This window comes from Melanotaenia boesemani, chromosome 22 (genome assembly GCF_017639745.1).
Source record: "Melanotaenia boesemani isolate fMelBoe1 chromosome 22, fMelBoe1.pri, whole genome shotgun sequence".
Taxonomy (NCBI): Eukaryota; Metazoa; Chordata; class Actinopteri; order Atheriniformes; family Melanotaeniidae; genus Melanotaenia; species Melanotaenia boesemani.
The window spans coordinates 29,295,957-29,322,542 of NC_055703.1; the positions used below are offsets into that span (position 1 = coordinate 29,295,957).

Below are 26,586 nucleotides of genomic sequence, written 5' to 3' on the forward strand. Positions count from 1 at the left end.
AGTACATGTTTTCAGGGAGCATAGCGATGTTGAGGTGCCCCATATAAACCCGTGTTCTGCAGGGGGGTTGTAGTCCGTGGTGGCCCTGCCACAGACTCTGTGTCTCTGCTGTCTCTGAAGCAATGAGCTTTCCTCCTGGCGTCCTGCTTCTTTGTGGACCTCTCCTGTCAGCCATGGTCTCTGATTGGCCCGAACAGTAATGGAACTGTTACATCATCAGTGCACTTGGTGATGTAGGCAGTGACAACATATGTTCACTCCTGGAGGTCTGTGTTGAAAGTTGCTGTTTAAACACACTCCAGTCTGTGGTGTTAAACCAGTCCTTCAGGACCTCCAGGGACCCTTCCAGCCACACATGAACCTCTCTGAGATCTGGTCTGGTGACTTCAGCCTGTGGTCTGAATGTTGGCGTTAGCATGACAGTGATGTGGTCAGAGGTGTGGGAGGGGAAGCTCCTTTCTGGGTGGTGTAAACCTGGTCCAGTGTGTCGTTTCCACGTGTTGGAAGTCCGTGTGTTTGTGTAGTTTTGGAAGGACACTCTTTCATGTCAAACCGCATTTTCTCCAGTCTCATGCAAAATGGTAAATGTGATGTTGTCCGTGGGTCTTAAACATGTCCCAGTTTCACAGGCAGGTCTGAACGAAGGCTGATCGTAGACAGGTCCATGAAGCCTTCAGCATTAATCTTCAGTTGATTTTCAGATGCTCGGAGCTGAAGTAAACACAGAACTGTAGGAACTGGTGCAGCTTCAGACTTTTCATGCTTGTTTTCAGGTGTTGCCTTGTTGCCCTTTGTGGACGAAGGCCGGCTGAGGGCGGCTCTGGCTGACGTCTACCCCAGCCTCACATCTGAGGAAGGTGAGCAGAGATTTAGGTTTTATCTTTCTGCTCCTGTTAGATTTTTATTCCCACTCAGCTGATTGTTTTTACTGGATGAAACCCTACACTCAGGACGGAGGAAACACCGAGCTCAGGACTTTCTTTTCTGCATTGATGCATCAGCTTGAATGCCACTTTGTCATCTGCTGGTTCACTAAAAGGACCACTTGCCTGTACCCATTTTAAACAGGCACTGCAGCGGGCAGCCCCGCCCCTACAGCTTCTCCTTGGAGGACCCATTGTGCCAACTTAGCACCTTGTGGCTATAATTAATGAGCTGTTAGACCCCTCGAAGCACTTTTTACAACACAACTAGCGACAAATTTAGCGGAGTTTTTTCTGGTGTTACTGGAGACTGACGTGAAAACACAGGCTCCTCCCCCATCTGAAAGGCCCCTCCCCCATCCAGAAGTGCTCCCAAGAGGCTCGTATTCAGGCTGCAGCCCAGCTCCGAGCTGCAGGAAGAGCAGGAGGAGGAGCAGGAGATGGAGGAGAATGAAGACAAGCCAATTAAAGGCAGAAGAAGGGTGTGTTCTCTGGTCTGATTGGCTCTGATCAGCTGTTGCACACACTGAGCTGAAGGTATGAGCGGCATACGTGAGGCATCGAAGAAGGACAGCTGGAGAATGTGGAATCTGATGGAACTTATGAGGGTGAGATCTGCTTTCCCTGCTAATGTCTTGGCTTAGAGGCCGACAGAAACACCAAAGTTGTCCACAAAATGAGAAAATGCTGCCCAAGTGGCTCCAGAAAGAATTGAGTAGCTGCGTCTGTTTGTGGCGAGGCATCCGGCTGAAGCTTCGCCAGGAAACCAGAGCATCCTCCATCAGTCACCCGAGTGTCTGAGCTGCTCTGGAGGCAGTCCTGGAGAGGATCCTGGTGAAAAATAACAGTTTTACTGCTTTATTTGTCAGATTTAGTCGTCTTCCCAAACCTCATTCTGGTTCACAATCATTTCAACTATCATCCATGTCTGGGTAGTAATGAAAAGGCCATCAGGCCACGCTGGGAAAGTTTGGGTGCACCTGCATCGTTTCTGCTGCACCAAAACAGAAGCCTGCAGCCCTGTAATGATTTGCCTTCATCATCTGTTTCCAGCTGAACGTCAGCAGTGTGATGGAAGCTGGTTTTCTGTCTGTTGCAGTGAGAAGAAACAGTCTGGGAAGCGACGTCTTGTTCCTGGGAAAGTCTCACCTGCTGTTCGACTTCATCCATGAACTCTACCGTGCAGAAGCTCAGGAGGTAACAGCACATTCACCTGACGCCCCTGACCCTAACCCCTAACCCGTTCTAGCTTTCCTAGCCCTGACGTTCCTAACCTGTTCAAACGTTCCTAACCCAAGCATTCCTAACCCTGACGTTCCTGACCCTAACCCGTTCCTAGAGTTCCTAACCCTGACGTCCCTAACCCTGACGTTCCTAACCCGTTCTAGCGTTCCTAACCCTGACGTTCCTACCCCTGACGTTCCTAACCCGTTCTAGCGTTCCTAACCTTGACGTTCCTAACCCTAATCCGTTCCTAGCTTTCCTAACCCTGACGTTCGTAACCCTGACGTCCCTAACCCTGATGTCCCTAACGCTGATGTTCCTGACGTCCCTAACACTGACGTTCCTAACCCTGACGTTCCTAACGTCCCTAACCCTGATGTCCCTAACCCTGACGTCCCTGACCCTGACGTCCCTAGCCCTGACGTTCCTAACCCTGACGTTCCTAGCCCTGACGTCCCTAACCCTAACGTTCCTAGCGTTCCTAACATTCCTAACCCTGACGTTCCTAACCCTGACGTTCCTAGCCCTGACGTCCCTAACCCTAACGTTCCTTGCGTTCCTAACATTCCTAACCCTGACGTTCCTAACCCTGACGTTCCTAACCCTGACGTTCCTAGCCCTGACGTTCCTAGCCCTGACGTCCCTAACCCTGACGTCCCTAGCCCTGGCGTTCCTAACCCTGACGTTCCTAGCCCTGACGTCCCTAACCCTGACGTTCCTGACATTCCTAACGCTAACGCAGGAGCGCACACCATCAGCTGGATTAACCCTTAACTGTTTGGTCTTCATCTTGCATGAGGCGAAGGCCTTCAGCGATGAGGGTCTGGATGAATGCTGTCTCAGGGACACATCCTGTCTAGACAGCGTAGAAAACAGGAAAACTGGACCTGTTGTGTGCAGTGAGCAGGAAACCTGTCAGCTCTGTCATATATAGAAACACATCACCTCTACGTGGACCTGACGGATAGAAATGTTCTCACCCTTTGACCGGGGGGGGGGGGGGGGGGGGTTATGCTTTATGACAAAGTGGGAAATGGAGCCTCTTGTCCATCTTGTCCATCTTTAAGGACATAACTTTAGTCAGGCTCCTTTCAGAGGCCTTCCTCACAGAGCAAACCTAGCAGTACCACCGGAAACTGTGGGCAGTGTTGAGCAGTGAACCCAGAAGAAGCTGTGATGCTTTAAATGACATCCCTCAGACCTCCTCCGTCCACTGCGCTGCCTCTTTTTATGTCTCTTTGTAAAAGAAACATAGTGATCGTCTCCATGTTCATGGTGTGAAACTGATGTCGACACTGGGAGTTGAGCTCTGCACTGCCCCCTGGTGGATGTGCTGCTAACAACCATGAACGGAAACGGACGTACCTGTTTATGTTCGTAATGGGAGCAGAAATGAGCCTTTATATCCTCTCACATGAGCTGAGTTGGCAGTTCAACTCCCAGATTTGTCCTCAGTTGTCATGCGCCGTCGCAGGCAGAGGAACGGTGACGGGCTTATGGGCTCGACATCATTTCCTGTGGAACCTGCGTGATGATGCGGAAATCGCTGTCCTCCTCCAGCCAAGCAAAAGGCCACATCCGTGCATGTGAAATGTTGGTTTGTTCATGTTGACATGCACACGGGGCGACGCCACACAAGAAAATAGAAAAATTTTAACCCACTTTTGTCACTGTGGCCAGGCGCTACAGCCAACCAGCGAGGGGCTCCATGGACTGACCAATAATAGCAGCCTGGACAGCCGTCTGCAGACACTTTTAGTTAAGTTAGTTTTATTTCCTGCAATAAAGCCCAGCCAGAGCTTTGCTTCAGCGAACGAAGAAGATCCCACCTCTTTTTCCTTAGATTTGATGGTTTGACTTCCTCCTCATGACGAGCAAAATCAGAAAATGACTGGCTCAAGCCAAATTTCATTAGGAAGCACCTTAACTCGTACCTCAACTAAAGCTAAGAACGGAGTGTCAGAGGTGGCCCAGTGGGCAGCCTTTAATCCGGCCTGAGGTTTGCCTCCTGCATCGTGAGTCTTACAGTCTAACTCTGGTTTCACTAACTGCAGCTTGGTTCCCGTCAGGCCACGGAAATCCCTGCAGAGCTCTGCCATGGGATCCAAGGGACGTTAAATCTCGATGACGCCCCTATTCTACCAGATAAGTAAGAACGCTGGCTTCATTCTGACTTTCCTTCCTCCCTGTTCCACATTCCACTTCTCCGGTTTTTTCACTGTGATGCTTCCTTTCAGGACGGTGAAGTCGCCGGTTCCCCTGCTGCGTGATGTCTCACTGAGCGCTGCAGTCAGGTGAGTCGCAGCAGCGTTACCTGCACCGCTTCACGCTGTTCTAAAGAGACTACATATGGAATGTGTCAAACATGTGGCCCGTGGCTCAAAACCGGCCCAGTAGAAGGTCCAATCTGGCCCACAGGATGAGTCTGGTAAATGTAAACATAGAAGATAATAATAATTTAATGCGACCGAATAAAGAAAGAAACAAAAAAAGTAACTAATATTGCAATAAAAGTAGCTGTAATACATTAGAAGTAGTGCTGGGCAACAATAAAAAAATATGCAATAGGGAGGCTGAGGAGTGTGATCCCCTGTAGTTGGACCACCACCCACCAGACTGGGGTGGTGGTCCCCCTCTTCAAAAAGGGGGACCACCACCCCAGTCTGCCAGTCCAGGGGAACTGTCCCGGATGTCCACGTGATGCTGCAGAGGTGTGTCAGCCAAGACAGCCCTACAGCATCCAGAGCCTTAAGGAACTCTGGGCGGACCTCATCCACCCCTGGGGCCCTGCCACCGAGGAGCTTTTTAACCTCCTCAATGACCTCAGCCCCAGAGATGGGAGAGCCAGCACCAGCTACCCCAGACTCTGCTTCCTCATCAGAAGATATGTTGGTGGGATTGAGAAGGTCTTCGAAGTATTCCCTCCACCGCCTCACAACGTCCCACGTCGAGGTCAGCAGCCCCCCATCCCCCCTGTACACAGTGTTGATGGAGCACTGCTTTCCACTCCTGAGCCGCCGGATGGTGGTGGAACAGAATCTCCTCGAAGCCGTCCGGAAGTCTAGCGGTCCTCCAGGACCGGAGCTGCACGCTGGGGACCCTAGGGAATCAGGACCAGAGTCTCAGCTTTCTTCTGGTCTATCAGAGTGTAATTCTCTACGTTGCTTTAAACGAACGGCTTTTTCTAGAGTTTGATGGATAGTTGTCTAGAAATGAAAGTTGTCTCCTCGTGATGAAAGATGACATGGCGGCCATGTTCAGACCATGTTTCTCTGGTGTTGAAGAGCGAGCTGATGGAGCATTGAAACCTTTTTTTCTGTCTCTAGTGTGAAGTTCAAGGACCCTCGGTATGCAGACTGCTTCGTGTTCAAAGCTGTCCTCCTGCCTGGAGCCAAGTGAGAACTTTTCTCTTCTCATAGATCCTCGTCTGAATCTAAAGCTGCTTCCATTTCAGCAAACATGGCTTTTCATTTGGTTCTGGTCCTTAGAAAGAAGGCAAAGCTTTTTTTAAATAATGCATTCATGGTTTTATTATTGTTGTTATTATTTTATTATTATTATTATTGTTGTTGTTGTTGTTTCTTGTATCAGTTTGACTGATTATTGTTGATTTCCAGGAATTTTGACTTGAAGTAACATTTTCAGTATTTTAGTATTAAGACTTAAAAATTGACCAGGAAGACGGGATGAGTGGGAGGCTGTAGGTGAGCATGTCTGTCATATAAAATAAGGCATCTCTGTATTTCAGGATTCCCAGTAAGGTTCTGAAGCCAGGGGACTGGGAGAAAGGGAACAGGTCGCCGTGGAGACCCCAGCTGGGCTTCAACCCAAACAGACATCAGGCTCATCTGGACCAATCAGCTTTCAGAGCTCTGAGGTCAGTCACAATTCCTCTTTCTATTCCGATTCATCAGCTTTCTAAAGTTCCTTCCGTTTTCTGGATTAGGGTGAAAATAAAAAGTCTGGACACAAAGATTTTCTAAGATGAGATGGCTTTACACCAGTTCTTCCATGCTTTATAACATAGTTTGGTTTTTAAACTCGGCGTGGATGTTCAGACATTAACTTCCCGTCAGGGATAAGCCGATACCAGCATCGGAAATACTCGCCAATCCCAACAAAAGAAAGGGGATCGGTGAGTATTTCTGTCCAAACACAGCCCGTTACCATGGAAACACATCACACATACAGACAGGAAGTTTAGCATTAATAGTATAAACCATTCTCTAGCAACTTTTAATCCCAGTATAAACCAGTCTCTAGCAACTTTTAATCCCAGTATAAACCAGTGTGTAGCAGCTTTTAATCCCAGTATAAACCAGTCTGTAGCAGCTTTTAATCCCAGTATAAACCAGTCTGTAGCAACTTTTAATCCCAGTATAAACCAGTCTCTAGCAACTTTTAATCCCAGTATAAACCAGTGTGTAGCAGCTTTTAATCCCAGTATAAACCAGTCTGTAGCAACTTTTAATCCCTGTATAAACCAGTCTGTAGCAGCTTTTAATCCCAGTATGAACCAGTCTCTAGCAACTTTTAATCCCTGTATAAACCAGTCTGTAGCAGCTTTTAATCCCAGTATAAACCAGTCTGTAGCAACTTTTAATCCCAGTATAAACCAGTCTGTAGCAGTTTTTAATGCCAGTATAAACCAGTCTGTAACATCTTTTAATCCCAGTATAAACAAGTCTGTAGCAGCTTTTAATCCCAGTATAAACCAGGGTGTAGCAGCTTTTAATCCCAGTATAAACCAGGGTGTAGCGGCTTTTAATCCCAGTATAAACCAGTCTGTAACAGCTTTTAATCCCAGTATAAACCAGTGTGTAGGAGCTTTTAATCCCAGTATAAACAAGTCTGTAGCAAATTTTAATCCCAGTATAAACCAGTCTCTAGCAACTTTTAAGCCCAGTATAAACCAGTCTGTAGCAGCTTTTAATCCCAGTATAAACCAGGGTGTAGCAGCTTTTAATCCCAGTATAAATCAGTCTGTAACATCTTTTAATCCCGGTATAAACCAGGGTGTACCAGCTTTTAATCCCAGTATAAACCACTCTCTAGCAACTTTTAATCCCAGTATAAACCAGTCTGTAGCAACTTTTAATCCCAGTATAAACCAGCCTGTAGCAGCTTTTAATCCCAGTATAAACCAGTCTGTAGCAGCTTTTAATCCCAGTATAAACCAGTCTGTAGCAGCTTTTAATCCCAGTTTCAACCAGTCTGTAGCAGCTTTTAATCCCAGTATAAACCAGTCTGTAGCAACATTTAATCCCAGTATAAACCAGGGTGTAGCAGCTTTTAATCCCAGTATAAACCAGGGTGTAGCGGCTTTTAATCCCAGTATAAACCAGTCTGTAACAGCTTTTAATCCCAGTATAAACCAGTGTGTAGGAGCTTTTAATCCCAGTATAAACAAGTCTGTAGCAAATTTTAATCCCAGTATAAACCAGTCTCTAGCAACTTTTAAGCCCAGTATAAACCAGTCTGTAGCAGCTTTTAATCCCAGTATACACCAGGGTGTAGCAGCTTTTAATCCCAGTATAAACCAGGGTGTAGCAGCTTTTAATCCCAGTATAAACCACTCTCTAGCAACTTTTAATCCCAGTATAAACCAGTCTGTAGCAACTTTTAATCCCAGTATAAACCAGCCTGTAGCAGCTTTTAATCCCAGTATAAACCAGTCTGTAGCAGCTTTTAATCCCAGTATAAACCAGTCTGTAGCAGCTTTTAATCCCAGTTTCAACCAGTCTGTAGCAGCTTTTAATCCCAGTATAAACCAGTCTGTAGCAACATTTAATCCCAGTATACACCAGTGTGTAGCAGCTTTTAATCCCAGTTTAAACCAGTCTGTAGCAGCTTTTAATGCCAGTATAAACCAGCCTATAGCAGCTTTTAATCCCAGGTTAAACCAGTCTGTAGTAGCTTTGAATCCCAGTATAAACCAGGGTGTAGCAGCTTTTAATCCCAGTATAAACCAGTCTGTAGCATCTTTTAATCCCAGTATAAACCAGTCTGTAGCAGCTTTTAATCTCAGTATACACCAGGGTGTAGCAACTTTTAATCCCAGTATAAACCAGTCTGTAACAGCTTTTAATCCCAGTATAAACCAGTCTCTAGCAACTTTTAATCCCAGTATAAACCAGTCTGTAGCAGCTTTTAATCCCAGTATAAACCAGTCTGTAGCAGCTTTTAATCCCAGTATAAACCAGTCTCTAGCAACTTTTAATCCCAGTATAAACCAGTCTGTAGCAGCTTTTAATCCCAGTATAAACCAGTCTGTATCAACTTTTAATCCCAGTATACACCAGGGTGTAGCAGCTTTTAATCCCAGTATAAACCAGGGTGTAGCAGCTTTTAATCCCAGTATAAACCACTCTCTAGCAACTTTTAATCCCAGTATAAACCAGTCTGTAGCAACTTTTAATCCCAGTATAAACCAGCCTGTAGCAGCTTTTAATCCCAGTATAAACCAGTCTGTAGCAGCTTTTAATCCCAGTATAAACCAGTCTGTAGCAGCTTTTAATCCCAGTTTCAACCAGTCTGTAGCAGCTTTTAATCCCAGTATAAACCAGTCTGTAGCAACATTTAATCCCAGTATACACCAGTGTGTAGCAGCTTTTAATCCCAGTTTAAACCAGTCTGTAGCAGCTTTTAATGCCAGTATAAACCAGCCTATAGCAGCTTTTAATCCCAGGTTAAACCAGTCTGTAGTAGCTTTGAATCCCAGTATAAACCAGGGTGTAGCAGCTTTTAATCCCAGTATAAACCAGTCTGTAGCATCTTTTAATCCCAGTATAAACCAGTCTGTAGCAGCTTTTAATCTCAGTATACACCAGGGTGTAGCAACTTTTAATCCCAGTATAAACCAGTCTGTAACAGCTTTTAATCCCAGTATAAACCAGTCTCTAGCAACTTTTAATCCCAGTATAAACCAGTCTGTAGCAGCTTTTAATCCCAGTATAAACCAGTCTGTAGCAGCTTTTAATCCCAGTATAAACCAGTCTCTAGCAACTTTTAATCCCAGTATAAACCAGTCTCTAGCAACTTTTAATCCCAGTATAAACCAGTCTGTAGCAGCTTTTAATCCCAGTATAAACCAGTCTGTAGCAACTTTTAATCCCAGTATAAACCAGTCTCTAGCAACTTTTAATCCCAGTATAAACCAGTGTGTAGCAGCTTTTAATCCCAGTATAAACCAGTCTGTAGCAACTTTTAATCCCTGTATAAACCAGTCTGTAGCAGCTTTTAATCCCAGTATGAACCAGTCTCTAGCAACTTTTAATCCCAGTATAAACCAGTCTGTAGCAACTTTTAATCCCAGTATAAACCAGTCTGTAGCAGTTTTTAATGCCAGTGTAAACCAGTCTGTAACATCTTTTAATCCCAGTATAAACAAGTCTGTAGCAGCTTTTAATCCCAGTATAAACCAGGGTGTAGCAGCTTTTAATCCCAGTATAACCCAGGGTGTAGCGGCTTTTAATCCCAGTATAAACCAGTCTGTAACAGCTTTTAATCCCAGTATAAACCAGTGTGTAGGAGCTTTTAATCCCAGTATAAACAAGTCTGTAGCAAATTTTAATCCCAGTATAAACCAGTCTCTAGCAACTTTTAATCCCAGTATAAACCAGTCTGTAGCAGCTTTTAATCCCAGTATACACCAGGGTGTAGCAGCTTTTAATCCCAGTATAAACCAGGGTGTAGCAGCTTTTAATCCCAGTATAAATCAGTCTGTAACATCTTTTAATCCCGGTATAAACCAGGGTGTACCAGCTTTTAATCCCAGTATAAACCACTCTCTAGCAACTTTTAATCCCAGTATGAACAAGTCCGTAGCAGCTTTTAATTCCAATATAAACCAGTCTGTAGCAGCTTTTAATCCCAGTATAAACCAGTCTGTAAGAGCTTTTAATCCCAGTTTAAACCAGTCTTTAACAGCTTTTAATCCCAGCATAAACCAGTCTGTAGCAGCTTTTAATCCCAGTATAAACCAGTCTGTAGCAGCTTTTAATCCCAGTATAAACCAGTCTGTAACAGCTTTTAATCCCAGTATAAACCAGTCTCTAGCAACTTTTAATCCCAGTATAAACCAGTCTCTAGCAACTTTTAATCCCAGTATAAACCAGTCTGTAGCAACTTTTAATCCCAGTATAAACCAGGGTGTAGCAGCTTTTAATCCCAGTATAAAGCACTCTCTAGCAACTTTTAATCCCAGTATAAACCAGTCTGTATCAACTTTTAATCCCAGTATAAACCAGTGTGTAGCAGCTTTTAATCCCAGTATAAACCAGTCTGTAGCAGCTTTTAATCCCAGTATGAACCAGTCTGTAGCAGCTTTTAATCCCAGTTTAAACCAGTCTGTAGCAGCTTTTAATCCCAGTATAAACCAGTCTGTAGCAGCTTTTAATCCCAGTATAAACCAGTCTGTAGCAGCTTTTAATCCCAGTATAAACCAGTCTGTAGCAGCTTTTAATCCCAGTATAAACAAGTCTGTAGCAAATTTTAATCCCGGTATAAACCAGTCTCTAGCAACTTTTAATCCCAGTATAAACCAGTCTGTAGCGGCTTTTAATCCCAGTATAAACCAGTCTGTAGCAACTTTTAATCCCAGTATACACCAGGGTGTAGCAGCTTTTAATCCCAGTATAAACTAGTCTGTAGCAGCTTTCAATCCCACTATACACCAGTCTGTAGCAGCTTTTAATCCCAGTATAAACCAGTCTGTAGCAGTTTTTAATCCCAGTTTAAACCAGTCTGTAGCAGCTTTTAATCCCAGTTTAAACCAGTCTGTAGCAGCTTTTAATCCCAGTTTAAACCACTCTGTAGCAGCTTTTAATCCCAGTTTAAACCACTCTGTAGCAGCTTTTAATCCCAGTATAAACCAGTCTGTAGCAGCTTTTAATCCCAGTATAAACCAGTCTGTAGCAGCTTTTAATCCCAGTATAAACCAGTCTGTAGCAGTTTTTAAGCCCAGTTTAAACCAGCCTGTAGCAGCTTTTAATCCCAGGTTAAACCAGTCTGTAGCAGCTTTGAATCCCAGTTTAAACCAGTCTGTAACAGCTTTTAATCCCAGTATAAACCAGTCTGTAGCAGCTTTTAATCCCAGTATAAACCAGTCTGTAACAGCTTTTAATCCCAGTGTAAACCAGTCTGTAACAGCATTTAATCCCAGTATAAACCAGTCTGTAGCAGCTTTTAATCCCAGTATAAACCAGTCTGTAACAGCTTTTAATCCCAGTGTAAACCAGTCTGTAACAGCTTTTAATCCCAGTATAAACCAGTCTGTAGCAGCTTTTAATCCCAGTATAAACCAGTCTGTAGCAGCTTTTAATCCCAGTATAAACCAGTCTGCAGAGATGGTGTTTCCAGTATTAGGTTTGAGGTTATGAGGTAAAATGATGTAACATGAAAGGATCAGTAGATTTAGCAGCATGATGGACGTTACCATCAATCTAAGCTCTCTGATTGGTGGAAAGTCTGACAGGAAGTGGCTTCATCATCTTGTCCAGGTCTAAATAGAGGTCTCTTAGCAACATAGTAGTGATGGTGATGTTTTTATGATGAAATGTGATAAATAATGCTGTTATCATGGATCATTGTGGATTTACCAGATAGAGTCTCTGAATAAAACTACATTTAGTGGCTGGATTGTAAACCTCCTGGACGGATAGAAACCTGGAAAACCTTGTAGAGGAGACTGAGCTGTGGGAGGTGGAGGTTTGAGTGTTAATCAAGTTTTCGGCCTCTGCAGCTTCTTTCCGCCCCTAACACACCTGCCTCTGGCTGCTGTGTAATGACTCGGTGGTAAACAGGAAAATGTGTGAATGTGTGTTCCTCTGATGGCTCATCGAGCAGCCGTCCCTCATTAAGATCTCCGCTCTTCTCCACACGTTGATTTTATCATTAAGGACAAACTGGAATAATTGAACATCTGGCTCAGTACGATTGTCAGAAATTACGTAGGCGCAGATTGGACGAAACCCGATGTTTCCACTTATTTTCTACTGAACGAAGCCCGTTGCTTCCATCAGGCTGTCGTCTGCTTTGATGGGACTAAACGGGGTCTGTTCAGAGACCAGGAAGCAGTTCAAATCCCTCTGGTGGTGCTTTTTAACTGAGGAATGAGACGTCAGGGAGGATGGTCTGTCCGTGTCCTCTGAGTCTTTACTGATTTCACGTCTTCCTGCAGTCACAGCGTGAACAGAAGCCAACCTGGAGGAGGCCAGTACAGCAGCACGCCGCCGCCAGGCAGCTACCACCAGGGAAGCTACCGTCCTCCACACAGCGGGGGCCACCAGCCCTTCCAACGTAAGCATTAACATGCAGGGCCACTCCTGCAGCAACACATCACCACCGGGGTAAAACCGCCAGCCTGTCGGCGGTCTGCACCCACACACATCCCCACATGACTATCAGGTTCGACCACACCCAGGAGGAAAATCTGAACCCAGGCTGTTTTTTTACGTACTAACGTGGAAACCCTCTGAAAAGAAACTCTGCCTCAAGCAAAAATAACTCTCTAAAAATGTTGTAAATAAATTAAAGCTCAACTTGTTCCATCTCACGTCAGGCCTGAACAGAAAAAGCATGCAGCCGGTCAGAACCAACCGACCAGACTGACTGACTGGACTGACTGACCGACTGGATCGACCGACCAGACTGACCGACTGGGCGGACTGACTGGACTGACCGACCAGACTGACCGACTGGGCTGACTGACCGGACTGACCGACTGGGCTGACTGACTGGACCGACCGACCAGACTGACCGACTGGACCGACTGACCAGGCTGACCGACTGGGCTGACTGACTGGACTGACCGACCAGACTGATCGACTGGGCTGACTGACTGGACCGACCGACCAGACTGACCGACTGGACCGACTGACCAGGCTGACCGACTGGGCTGACTGACTGGACTGACCGACCAGACTGACCGACTGGACCGACCGGACCGACCGACAAGACTGACCGACCGGGCTGACCGACCGGACTGACCGACTGGACTGACCCACCAGATGACCAACTGGGCTGACCGACTGGACTGACCGACTGGGCTGACCGACTGGGCTGACCGACTGGGCTGACCGACTGGACTGACCGACCAGATGACAGACCGGACTGACCGACTGGACTGACCCACCAGATGACCAACTGGGCTGACCGACTGGACTGACCGACCAGATGACCGACTGGGCTGACCGACTGGACTGACCCACCAGATGACCGACTGGACTGACCGACCAGACTGACCACCCAGACTGACCGACCAGACTGACAGACCAGACGGACCGACCGGACTGACCGACTGGGCTGACCGACTGGATCGACCGACTGGGCTGACTGACTGGACCGAGTGTCTGCGTTCAGACTTGGGCGTGTCCTCAAAAAACATGGATTTCCATCACATTTGGTTCCCCGATCATCTGCGTAGATCGTGACGACTTTTTCTGTTTTTAGCATCCAAACAAATAAAAGCATTTAGTTTGTGGTGGAAAACGTTTCCTCAGCAACATGTCGTACAGTTAAGCAACATTTCACCATCCACTCATTAGAAACTGCTGGAAGGTTCTTGGAAGAACTTTGCATTAGATTCCGGCCGATGTGGTTTTTAGAGACCCATTACAATATTTGTCAGAAAAAAATCAGATAACCGATAAATTGGACGAATAATTGAAAAATATGTATGAATAAAATGTATTTATTCATTCTCTGTACCGCTTGGTCCATTAAGGGTCCTGATGCTAATGCTAACTCGGCTACCGAACTCTTATATGGCAGTGTTAGCAGACAGCATGCATCCTGACGCTGTGTGCGTCTTTGAAGGGGACTTGAAGCTGCTGAAGGAAAGGAACATCTTTAGGTCTGGCTAAAACCCCGCATGAGCCAGCCTGGAGAGAGGCATCAGGAAGGCCAAGCTGGACTATCGGAGGAGGACTGAGGACCTTCTGGACAGCAACGACTACAGGCAGGTCTGGGAGGGAGTCCAGCAACTACAGGACTAACCTCGGTGCTGCTGAAGGTGACGCGTTGTTGACAGAGGAGCTGAACCTCTTCTTTAGCCGCTTTGAGGTGAAGCCACCAGATGCACCTGTACACCACCCTGAGGCCCATAGCAGCACCACCTCAACGGTGGAGGAGAGTGAGTTGAGGTGGACGCTGTCAATCTAAGGAAGCTGCTGGACCCGATGGCATCCCTGTACAGGTACTGAAGGACAGCACGGACCAGATGGCTGGAGTCTTCACCAGGAACTTCAACCAGTCCCTGTCCCAGTCCACCGTCCCTCCCTGCCTGAAACCCTCCACCGTAGTCCCACTGCCCAAGAAACCCCCCATCACCAGTCTCAGTGACTACTGGCCAGTCGCACTCACCCCAGCAGAGATGAAGTGCTTCTAACAACTGGTACAGGGTCATATCCCATCATTCCTCTCACCAACCTTTGACCCACACCAGTCTGCTTCCAGGGACCAGATCCAGGGAGGACGCCGTAGCAGCAGGGAATCTATGTACGGCTGCTGTTTGAGGACTACCACCCTTCCCTGCAGACTGGTGGACAAACTGGTTGATCTGGGTCTCCCACATGCCACCTGCATGTGGATCACGAGCTTCCTGTCTGGTTGAAGTCAGATGGAGAGAGTGGGCCCACACATCCACCTCCCTCAGCCTCAGCACCGGCTCCCCACCAGGCTGTGTGCTGAGGCCCTGCTCTACACCCTCTACACCCACCACAGTAGCACCATCATCAAATTTGCGGATGATACCGGGATGTTGGGACTCCTTTTGAGGGGAATGATACTGCTTACAGGGACCAGGTGGAGCAACTGAGGACTAGAGTGGAGGAACAACAATCTGCTGCTCAACACCTCCAAAACCAAGGAGGTCATTATTGACTTCAGGAGGAAAGGAGAGGACATAATGCCACTGAACATCGGTGGAGACTATGTGGAGAGGGTGGCGGACATCCTGGGGGTCCACACTGAGGAGGAACTGACCTGGAGAGGGAAACCCTCTGTTGAAAAAGTCCCAGCAGAGACTTCCTGAGGGTGAGAAAGAACAGCATTCCACAGACTGCTGGCATTCTTCTATCTCCAGGTTTCTGATTTCTGGAGTAAACCGTTGGAGCTGTGTCTCTGTGGTTCAGTAGCTCAGAGGAAAGGGCTGCAGAGGGTCATCAGAAGGTCGTCTGCTGGCCTCCAAACACTAGAAGAACCATGCTGTTCCCGTAGCCTTAAAAAGCACAGCCTTTCATTGAGGATTGCGAATTAAGGTGTGAATTTGGACACAGAAACGTACTGGCTTTTATGCTGTTAGCTAACGCTATGCTAGTTTAGGATTTATGAGAAATGAATATATCGGCATTTAATCGACAAAACTCCGGCTGAATATGGTTATTTTATTCAGGACTGTAATCTGCTGATTTAATCAGCCAAACGTACAATCGTCAGGTTCTAACCTGGGAGATGATAAAAGCTAATGTTACTGAGAAAATCACTTTATGTGTGTTTTACTCATTTTGTGTTTGAATTGTTCATAATAAGAGGGTGCAGCGTGAATGTCAACCTGTAGATATGAAAACTGGACGCCTGCTGTCTTTACTGTGGCTTTCGGGAAGAATTCCCTTATCCCATTCTGCAGGAATCACCCAGCAGCCTCATGTCTAAACCTGAGCGTAGCGAAGCCGACTTCAGGTGGCGTCTGCAGGGAACAAAGGAAAAACTTCCAGATTTTTCACAGCGTGCTCATGCACGTCCCACGCCTGTTTCCATTTATAAACCAGAATCCATTCTAAAGCGGCCGCAGGTGGGGGAACACCTTGCCCCGCCCACATGGTGGCTATGAAAGGTCAGGTGAACACCTGTAATTCATCACATCATTTCCATGATGTCTCCGGAGGGAAAAAGAGGGAAGAAGAGGAATTCTTCATAATGTGGGACTGAGATCCTGATGGACCACAATGGAAAACTAGAACAGTTTTTATGTGGTGGGGACGATGTGGTCACCACCAGTTCAGAAAGATGGAGGAGGGCAGCAGGTGGAGATGCTGTCAACGGCATGTCAGAGAGGAAGATCAGCTCATTTATTACTTTGTTTTCATCTAGAAAATGAACATGTACAGATACACTTGAGACTGGCAGCAGTTTATTTAGTTTAAATAATATTTCTTTCTAGTTCCTGGTGTTCCAGCTGGGTGGGCGGGGCTGCAGCTGTGGGTGGAGAGGGTGAGGCCAGAGACTTCACCCAGCACCGGAGCAGTCGTGTCCTCAGAGGAAGTCCTGCAGGTGCAGAGGGAACCATCACTGCTATTAACCAGGTGGACAAGGAGCTGCAGGAGATAAAGTCTGGATGGAAACTGGGACGCCACTAAAAAGCTTTGTGGAGAAATAAAAACTCTTCTACGTGTTTCCTAAGCATTGCTTTACTTCTAGACCTCCAGCCTCCAGTCTGGTCCCGCTCTGCTGGGTCTAGAATGAATCACAGAGGTCCAGCATTACATCACAGGGCAGTTGGAGCCGGTTTATGAGCCATGCAGTCTTGCTGGTCTCCAAATGGACCAGCAGAGCCAGATCAGCCGCTGTGCGTCTTTATGCCGTTCTAAATCCCGCCATCTGTGTTCGGATGGAAGCTATGAGACTCGATGCTGGAACTGAGCAGCGCAGACTGATATTCCACCAGGTTTTGTCCACAGTGTTGGGGGACCCGGCTACTGTTTCCATCTACATTTCCATACTGAAAACACGTGTAAAACACGCTAGAGAGAAACGTCTTCGCTGCCATCAGCTGACAGGAAGTGAGTCGTGGTTATGATGTGGAAACGCTGATTATTAATAATAATAACTGAGCAATGTTCCGGTCTCAGACTTGTTTACCTCCTTACCTCACCTGCTTCAGTCTGCAGAATAAATCCACAGTTTTTCCTCCTAAACTTCCTGTGAGGAAAGTTTAACAGAAGAACGACAAACGGAGCATCGGGGGAGGGACGCCGTGATTTCTGGAGTAAATCGTTGGAGCCGAAGCTTTCCCTTCCACTGCAGCCAGTTTCAGTAAAATGAGTCAAACATGCAGACTGGCGTCCTCACGCTGAAGCTGGTCCTCGTGTTGGCCACAGATCAGATGGTTTTACTGCGACCGGAACTTTAACCCGGTTTTTTTTGTAGTGTAACATGTTGGTGGGCTTCACAGCTCTTGATTGAAGCTAATTTAGCTCATTTTTCTGTCCAGCAGCTGCTGTTGCTGAGGTTGTGGAGAATGCATGCTTAGCTCGGTGTGAGATGTGTGTAAGTGTGTTCCGTGATAAATCTGCCCATGAGGGACAGCGACACACACATGGAGGCCGAATCTCTTCCCCAGCTCCTGATCACGCTCAGCTCGACCCCCCCGTCCTCTGCCAGCTCTGCACCAGTTTGACTTCGATGTGCCAATTTGGAAAAATCTCTTTTGCCTTCTGATAGCATGCAGGGGAGTCGTAGCCATTCAGGGGGCACTTGATGCAAACAGGGGCTCCTCTGGATGGCAACTACCCCCCCCCCCCCGGGCCGCCGCTGCACGTTCTTGCTGTTAAATGTAATGAGCTGTTCCAGGATGCTCTTTTTAATTCATCCCAGGGCTCATGTGGACGGAGGCAGCCTGGCTTTTACATTTACGTTGTTTGTGACTGTATGTCTGTGACGGTGAAGCCAACTTTGTGGGGCTGATAATAGAGACGAGGCCTGTGCGCCTTACTCTGCTCCGGCTTTTGTTCAGGCTTCTGCTCTGCCACTAATCACTGCAGGCTTTGCTGAAACCAGCTTTTGTGACTTTTTTTTCTTTTTGGGGGGCTGGGGTCAGGATGGGGGCTGATTAGTGTTGTGGGAGGCCGGGGCAGTAATGAGACAGTGGAGTGGCTGTGCTGGACACAGTGGCACTCTGATAAAAGCGTCCGGGAGAATCCTGCCTGATTGGATGTGTGATGCACTCTGAAGAGGCTTGAAACCAAAGTTAACATCCCCCTTTGACGGCCTGCTACCTCCTGCAGGGATGTGTCAACATGCTGCTAGCAAACATGCTGCAGGGCTTTGTGCGCCACCGCCCGAGCAGCTGCTGGTTAATAAGCAGCTGGGGAGTCTCTGCTGGTGGCCATTATTGGCTTGACTCTTAGTGACACCAGATTTTAACCGGGCAGCAAAGTAACTGTGTGATCCCGTATCTGCGGTGGCTGATAGGCCTCCAAACTCCATAATAGCTTCTCACACTGGCTCCTGACCAGCTCTACTAACAAGAAGTCACCAAATCCACAGCACCCGATCATCTCCGTCTTGTTATTCTCCACAATTTGACAAGATATGCGTAGTTTTTGTAAAATAGCATCATGCTTTTTGCTGCCGGATGATAATGTGGTGCCTCAGACCGGGAGGAGGACCGCCTCTCTTACATCTGATGGGTGATAAAAACACCAGTTCTACCTCGACTAGTTCTAGAAGATAATAATAATAATAACTTTATTTGTATAGCACTTTTCGAAAAAAAGTTACGAAGTGCTTCACAGCATTTAAGAACACATACACAAAGGTAAAACAATAAAACATGAATTCAAAAGAGATAATAAAATTAATTAATAAAAACAAATTCACAATAAGAAAGCCATTCTATAAAGGTAAGTTTTTAATTTAGCTTTAAAAGTGCTTACAATGTTGGCTGCCCTAAACTCCTCAGGCAGAGTTCCACAGTTTAGGAGCTCTGACTGAGAAGGCCCGGTCTCCTCTAGTGAGGAGACGGGAGGGGGGCACAGTCAGGAGGCTCTGACCTGAGAAGCGCAGGCACCAACCCAGGACATAGGGAGAGAGCATGTCACAAATATAGGTGGGGGCAACACCATGGAGGGCTTTAAAAGTAAATAATAAGATTTTAAAATCAATTCTAAAATTGACCGGTAACCAGTGTAGGGAAGCTAAGATAGGGGTGATGTGTTCATGTTTTTTAGTGCCTGTTAAAAGTCTTGCTGCAGAGTTTTGGACCAGCTGGAGACGACTGAACAACTTCAAGGCAAGGCAGTTTATTTGTATAGAACATTTCATGTACAGGACAATTCAAAGTGCTTTACATAAAACAAAGACATTACAGATATTCAGAAATAGTAAAAGGCATCAACACATAATCACAATAAAATAATAAATTACATTAAAATGATTAAAAGCAAGATAAGTTTAAAAAGTTACCGTGCAGATTTCATGCATAGGCGCATGAGAAAAGAAATGTTTTTAACCTGGATTTAAAAATGTCTACATTTGGTGAAAGTTTAATCTCCACTGGCAAACCTGCGTATAGCGCATTACAATAGTCCAACCGGAAGGAAACTAGTGCGTGTATCACCTTTTCCAGGTCAGAATGGGAAATAAAATGTTTGATCTTGGCTATATTACGAATCTGATAAAAACAAGATTGGACAACCTTTGTAATCTGAGGGCTAAAATTAAATTGCGAATCTAAAATAACCCCCAGGTTACGGGCAGATGGTTTTACCAGATTGGATAAACTATCAAGAGAAGAGAGATTTTGAGTGACTTGAGATGGACAGAATAGAATTATTTCTGTTTTTGATTCATTGAGTTCTAAAAGATTTTGGGACATCCGGACCTTTATGTCGGAAAGACAGTTAAAAATGCGAGTGAATGATTCAGGGTCGTTCATAGCCAGCGGGACGTATAGTTGTGTGTCATCTGCATATAGGTGGAAATTTATATTGTGGTTTTGAATGATTTGACCTATGGGAAGCATGTAAATGGAAAATAAAAAAGGCCCAAGGATGGAACCTTGTGGAACACCATATGATAGGGGAGCCGAGGAAGATGAAAACTCTCCAAGTACTACAGAGAATTACCGGAAAGGTCAGAAAGGTAAGAGGAAAACCAAGATAATGCAGAGTCAGTAATGCCAATAAAATTTCTGAGACGCTTTAACAGAGTGGCGTGGTCAACTGTATCAAATGCTGAACTTAAATCAAGTAAAATTAAAATTGAACATAGACCAGTATCAGCGGCTAAGAGCTGGTCATTGGTGACTTTTATAAGGGCAGTTTCGGTACTGTGTTGTGAGCGAAAGCTGGATTGAAACTTTTCAAACATGTTGTTATTGTTCATGTGCTCGGTCAGCTGGGTGGCAACAGTCTTTTCTAAAAGTTTGGCTAAGAAAGGCAAATTTGATATAGGTCTGAAATTGTTCAGGTCCAGAGGATTAAGTGAGGGCTTTTTTAGAATCGGTCGAACTACAGCACTCTTTAGACCAGGGGGGGACATAACCAGAAGACAATGTACTGTTAATAGAGAAGATGTGGGGACCCACGGTGTCGAAGATGCCCCTCAAAAATCTAGTGGACAGAATGTCTAACTTGCAGATAGTAGGATTTGCATGCTGAATAAGATCCTTTAAGTTGGATAAAGAAATTTGTTTAGAATGTGTCAGTGAGGACCCAGGTTGGTTCAGGACATCAAAGTTGCCAGGGGCAGGTGGAATGTTATTCCTAATGTTGGCAATTTTATTAAGATGGAGGGAATTTGGCTGGAAGAGCTTGATTAGATTTTCTGTTACACCACAAATCTCTGCTTTGATAAAAGGTCATGCATATGCCAGTTACTCCCATATCTTCTGGTTAGGGACTAAACTGCAGCGGGTTTTTCTGACATATTCTGTAAAGTACTTTCTGCTGGGTCTGCTGTCGGGAAATGTAATAGAAAATAAGGACAAGTACCTCTTTAAAATCCTAACAGTTACTTCTGAAAAGGCCATTACAAGGAACTGTCTCAAAACGGACACTCCTCAGGAAGATCAATGGATGTCAATAATTAAAGAAATTCATGCTATGGAGAAACTGACTTACTGCTTGCGAAACATGGATCATATATTCTCTAAGCATGGCTGGACTATAATCGTAATAGACTTTAATGTCTTTTGTCTGTTTCATGATTGCTGTGTGTACCCCCCCCCCCCCCCATCCCTTTTTTTTTTTTAGGTTTCCGGTGTTTTACTGCTTTGTTTGTTAAAACGTATAAAAATAAAGTTAAAAAAACCACACCAGTTCTCATTTTCATCAGTAATAACTGTTGTGGAGCATTTCTTCGATTCGATTGTCACACCATCAGCTTCAGCTCAGCTTCCTCTGAGGTCACGTTTCCAAAACCCCAAATTCTTCCATTTACACAAGAGTTGAATGCAAACTGCCTCCATGCAGACCAGTGTTTGTTTTTGATGACGAATTTATTTAGTTGACGAACCGGTTTTTTCATGACGATAACGAGACGGTGACGAGCTAAACATGGCTGTCTGATGACATGTCGTGACGAAAATGTTCCAGGGCTGATTGTCTGACATGAAAAACACGACATTTCTGCCTATTCTGCTGAATCTGTCAGTCATCTGCTGCTGCACCTTGGCTACGCCCACCACCTGGGCAGCGCACACAGACGAGTAGTTCGTTCAGTCGTAGATGATTCATGACGGCAGCATGGACGAAGGGGTTTGGTGGAAGCGAGGAAACGATATATGGACATATTTTAACTATAATCCATCATAATTCCACTAGCAGACCAGGTCACGTTGAGCATGTGTTCCTCATCCTTTGCTCATATTGTGGACATGTGTGTGTTCAGGGTGGAGTTTTACACTTCAGAAAATTCTCAGAAATAAAGCCACAGAATGAAAATAACCAAACAACAAGCTCATAGTGTGTTGCAATATGTTGAACTTATAGATCAGCCATTTTCTTGTGTGACATGTTTGCATGATGAAGTCGGGCATGAATTTATTGAAAAAGCTGAAATATAGAAATAAAAACTTTCTGCCCAACAGCAGTTAAATTACACGGCAGCATCACGTCCCTGTTGATGGGAACGTCTTGGCTAAAGCTATCAGTCTGGTAGGATCTGGTTATTATGTAAAAGGTTAACTTGTTTTATCAATTACTTGTTATAACCTGTCAACCTTGATTCCACTTTTTAATACGTATTATTGACCTAAATTAATTTGTTAAAAGACTAATACTTTTTTATTTGACTAAAACTATCAAACTTAGAAATGACTAAAATGTGACTAAAACTAAAAAGCATTTTCGTCTGCAAACGGTGTAGTCTGCATGCCAGACCCTACGAGTGCACTACATCCTCATCAGACCCCACTCGTACCCAGGGGTGTTTCCTGGACCTGGGAACATTGGGGGCTGAGCCCACACCCTCGTAAAGAAATCTCAGTAAACCAACACAGTAAAAACGACTTTTTATCTAAGCTTTCTTGAGAATTGTGTCACCTTGTTTAAAGCCAAATACTACAATATGCACTTCGATATGTATTTATTTTCAATCTTAAACGTGACAATCTAAAGAAGATCTCTAAAATCAGTATTAAACTTTTACTTTTCCAGACATCTGCTGTTTATCTCCACAACCTGCTCTTTACTGCACATCTTCTGCAACAAAAGGATGAACGTGAACTGTTTTCAGTCACTTGCAATTTTCAGAATAAAGATGATGCTGTAGTATTTACTGTACCTCTATCATCTCATTCCTTCTTTCCCTACAAGCTTCATCACTTGTTTTCCTTCCATCATTTTCCTTCTTTCCTTCTTTCACTTGCTGTTTTCCATCTTTACCATTACTACTTTTTCAGTAGTATAGCCGAGTTTAAACTAGTGGTAAACTCTGATTTCTCCTCCCAGTCTCGAACACGCCTGTCCTGGAGCAACACACACATACAAGAACCACCAACCTCATTAATACATAAAGTAAACACACACACAAAGGTGAGACCATGAAAGACTGGTTTTTATTCCAAATATAAATGTATTGTGAGCAACATAAAATGTAAAACACTCTTTAAAACTCTTTAACTACTGACCAGCCAGGACCTGGAGGTAAACAAAAACATCAGTAAATAAATTTATAATAAAGCTGTTCTTTATTTATCTATATTTAAACTAAAACAGCATCTAGAAACCAAACATCCAACACTGGGAAAGCCATTCTCCATCTACTACAACACACGCGTGCACACATACTCACAGCAGCAGGTAAACCAGCGAAATACGTAGACTTCACCACTGGATTTAATGTAAATGTGTAGAACAGAAAAGGGCAGGGCTAACAATTTAGTACAGCTAGCTTAACCTTGGAAGTACCAAGTACTGTCACCAATGATCTGCCTAATGTTAATTTAATTTTAAGACAAACAGGGTTTGAATTATCTGTGGTTTACCTGTTTTGTGTGTTGGCCAGAGTCTTGCTGCCCATCGGCAGCGACCACAACTGAAGAGTTTCTCTCTTCTTTAAATAAAAAAAACCGTCTGATGTCCATTTTTGACCGCTAATAATGACTCTCATAACACCAGAGTTCAGATCAGGGATAAAACGCCGGGCTGTCAGCCAACTCGGAGGATTCCCGCTTTCATCAAATTCCTCTGTGATTGGTTATATTGTACCTGTGTTGCATTCACATAAGCCAGGAAATTACAAAACTACCATCTTCTTTAATGTCATAAGGCAGTTGAGAGAATGTAAACTTATTCCTTCTGGGATGAAAAAACATTCGGGGCTTGATGTGAAATGTTCGGGGCTAGAGCCAGGAATGCCCAGGCCAGGCGACGCCCCTGCTCGTACCCATCGAAGCCGACCTTAATTCAGCCGACACCACCTCGGTTTCATTTGTTCCATTACAATAGAAGGCAGCTGAGGCCGCGATCAGTGTGGGCGGGGTCGTCTTAGCGAGGCAGCTAGTAAGTATCATGAAGTTATTTGCTTCGAGTTGCATCGTCCAGTTCACTCTGGATTTTTTTTGTGGGCCAACAAGCACAAAATGGTCTTCACGTCTGTGTTGGACCTTGGTGGTTGTTTCTGAAACGCCATCTCTGCTGCCGCCAATGTTATCCACAATCGTTTTATTTTAACAGCAAACTTAAGTCAGCTATTGATGCTGTAGCTCCTCTCAAAACTAAAATAATAAAATACAAACCCACACCACTGTGGAGGAATTAATCATTTATTTAGAAATTTTTAAGCAACAACTTAAAACCCACAATAAAACAGTTAAACAGGCCAGAGCATTTCATTATTACAGAAAACAAGAATGACCCCAAATTTCTTTTTAAAACAATAGATCTTTTAATAAACACAAATTTTAATAAGTGTTCCATGCCTGCATCAGAAACACTGGAGAGTTTTGTCCTGGTTGATGCAAAGATGCTTGGTCAAGTTTTCTCCCAACTTAACACAACAACTTACCTTTTAGACCCAATTCCCACATCACGTTTAAAAACATTCAATGGTTTCTTTGAGTGTGAGCTTTTAGACATAATAAATAACTCCCTTCAGACGGGTGTCTTCCCTGCTGCCTTTAAAACGGCGGTGGTGAGGCCCCTTCTGAAGAAGATTACCTAACCCTGCATCCAGGCTATATTCTAGAAGATGTAATCTACAGGCTATAATCTACCAGATGTAATCTACAGGCTATAATCTAGAACAGGGCTACTCAATTCGGTCCTACGAGGGCCGCAATCCAGCAGGTTTTCCGTGTATCTCTGCACCAACACACCTGAGTCAAATTAGGTGGCTCTAACAGCCAATCAGGTTCTACACAATAACTCATTAATTTGACTCAGGTGTGTTGGTACAGGGATACATGGAAAACCTGCTGGATTGCGGCCCTCGTAGGACCGAATTGAGTAGCCCTGGTCTAGAAGATGTGATCTCCAGGCTATAATTTAGAAGGTTTAATCTACAGGTTATAATTTAGAAGGTTTAATCTACAGGTTATAATCTACCAGATGTAATCTCCAGGCTATCATTTAGAAGGTTTAATCTACAGGTTATAATCTAGAAGATGTAATCTACAAGCAATCATTTAGAAGATGTTATCTACAGGCTATAATCTAGAAGATGTAATCTACAGGCTATAATTTAGAAGGTTTAATCTACAGGTTATAATCTAGAAGGTTTAATCTACAGGTTATAATCTAGAAGATGTAATCTACAAGCAATCATTTAGAAGATGTGATCTACAGGCTATAATCTAGAAGATGTAATCTACAGGCTATAATTTAGAAGGTTTAATCTACAGGTTATAATCTAGAAGGTTTAATCTACAGGTTATAATCTAGAAGATGTAATCTACAAGCAATCATTTAGAAGATGTGATCTACAGGCTATAATCTAGAAGATGTGATCTACAGGCTATAATCTAGAAGATGTAATCTACAGGCTATAATCTACCAGATGTAATCTACAGGCTATAATCTAGAAGATGTAATCTACAGGTTATAATCTAGAAGGTTTAATCTACAGGTTATAATTTAGAAGGTTTAATCTACAGACTATAATTTACAAGATGTAATCTACAGGCTATAATCTAGAAGATGTGATCTACATGCTATAATCTAGAAGATGTAATCTACAGGCTATAATCTAGAAGATGTAATCTACAGGCTATAATTTAGAAGGTTTAATCTACAGGTTATAATTTAGAAGGTTTAATCTACAGGCTATAATCTAGAAGATGTAATCTACAAGCAATCATTTAGAAGATGTGATCTACAGGTTATAATCTAGAAGATGTAATCTACAGGCTATAATTTAGAAGGTTTAATCTACAGGTTATAATCTAGAAGATGTAATCTACAGGTTATAATTTAGAGGATGTAATCTACAGGCTATAATCTAGAAGATGTGATCTACAGGCTATAATCTAGAAGATGTAATCTACAGGCTATAATCTACCAGATGTAATCTACAGGCTATAATTTAGAAGATGTAATCTACAGGTTATAATCTAGAAGATGTAATCTACAGGCTATAATCTAGAAGATGTAATCTACAGGCTATAATCTACCAGATGTAATCTACAGGCTATAATTTAGAAGATGTAATCTACAGGCTATAATCTACCAGATGTAATCTACAGGCTATAATTTAGAAGATGTAATCTACAGGCTATAATTTAGAAGGTTTAATCTACAGGTTATAATCTAGAAGATGTAATCTACAGGTTATAATTTAGAGGATGTAATCTACAGGCTATAATCTAGAAGATGTGATCTACAGGCTATAATCTAGAAGATGTAATCTACAGGCTATAATCTACCAGATGTAATCTACAGGCTATAATTTAGAAGATGTAATCTACAGGTTATAATCTAGAAGATGTAATCTACAGGCTATAATCTAGAAGATGTGATCTACAGGCTATAATCTAGAAGATGTAATCTACAGGCTATAATTTAGAGGATGTAATCTACAGGCTATAATCTAGAAGATGTAATCTACAGGCTATAATCTACCAGATGTAATCTACAGGCTATAATTTAGAAGATGTAATCTACAGGCTATAATCTACCAGATGTAATCTACAGGCTATAATTTAGAAGATGTAATCTACAGGCTATAATTTAGAAGGTTTAATCTACAGGTTATAATCTAGAAGATGTAATCTACAGGT

At 44.1% G+C, this 26,586-nt stretch overlaps 1 protein-coding gene across 2 annotated transcripts in view; it reads left to right on the plus strand.

The window, feature by feature from the left end:
* The window catches only part of xrn2 (5'-3' exoribonuclease 2), a 113,384-nt gene that overhangs the window by 63,516 nt on the left and 23,282 nt on the right, over positions 1-26,586 (plus strand). The window contains exons 22-28 of one of the 2 annotated variants that reach the window (XM_041975807.1): positions 774-857; positions 2,023-2,120; positions 4,217-4,296; positions 4,385-4,441; positions 5,474-5,542; positions 5,896-6,024; positions 12,328-12,446. In XM_041975807.1, coding sequence (XP_041831741.1) covers positions 774-857; positions 2,023-2,120; positions 4,217-4,296; positions 4,385-4,441; positions 5,474-5,542; positions 5,896-6,024; positions 12,328-12,446 — 636 coding nt within the window. Of the gene's footprint in view, positions 1-773; positions 858-2,022; positions 2,121-4,201; positions 4,297-4,384; positions 4,442-5,473; positions 5,543-5,895; positions 6,025-12,327; positions 12,447-26,586 lie in introns of both variants that reach the window. The other variant, XM_041975806.1, reaches the window with a different exon arrangement.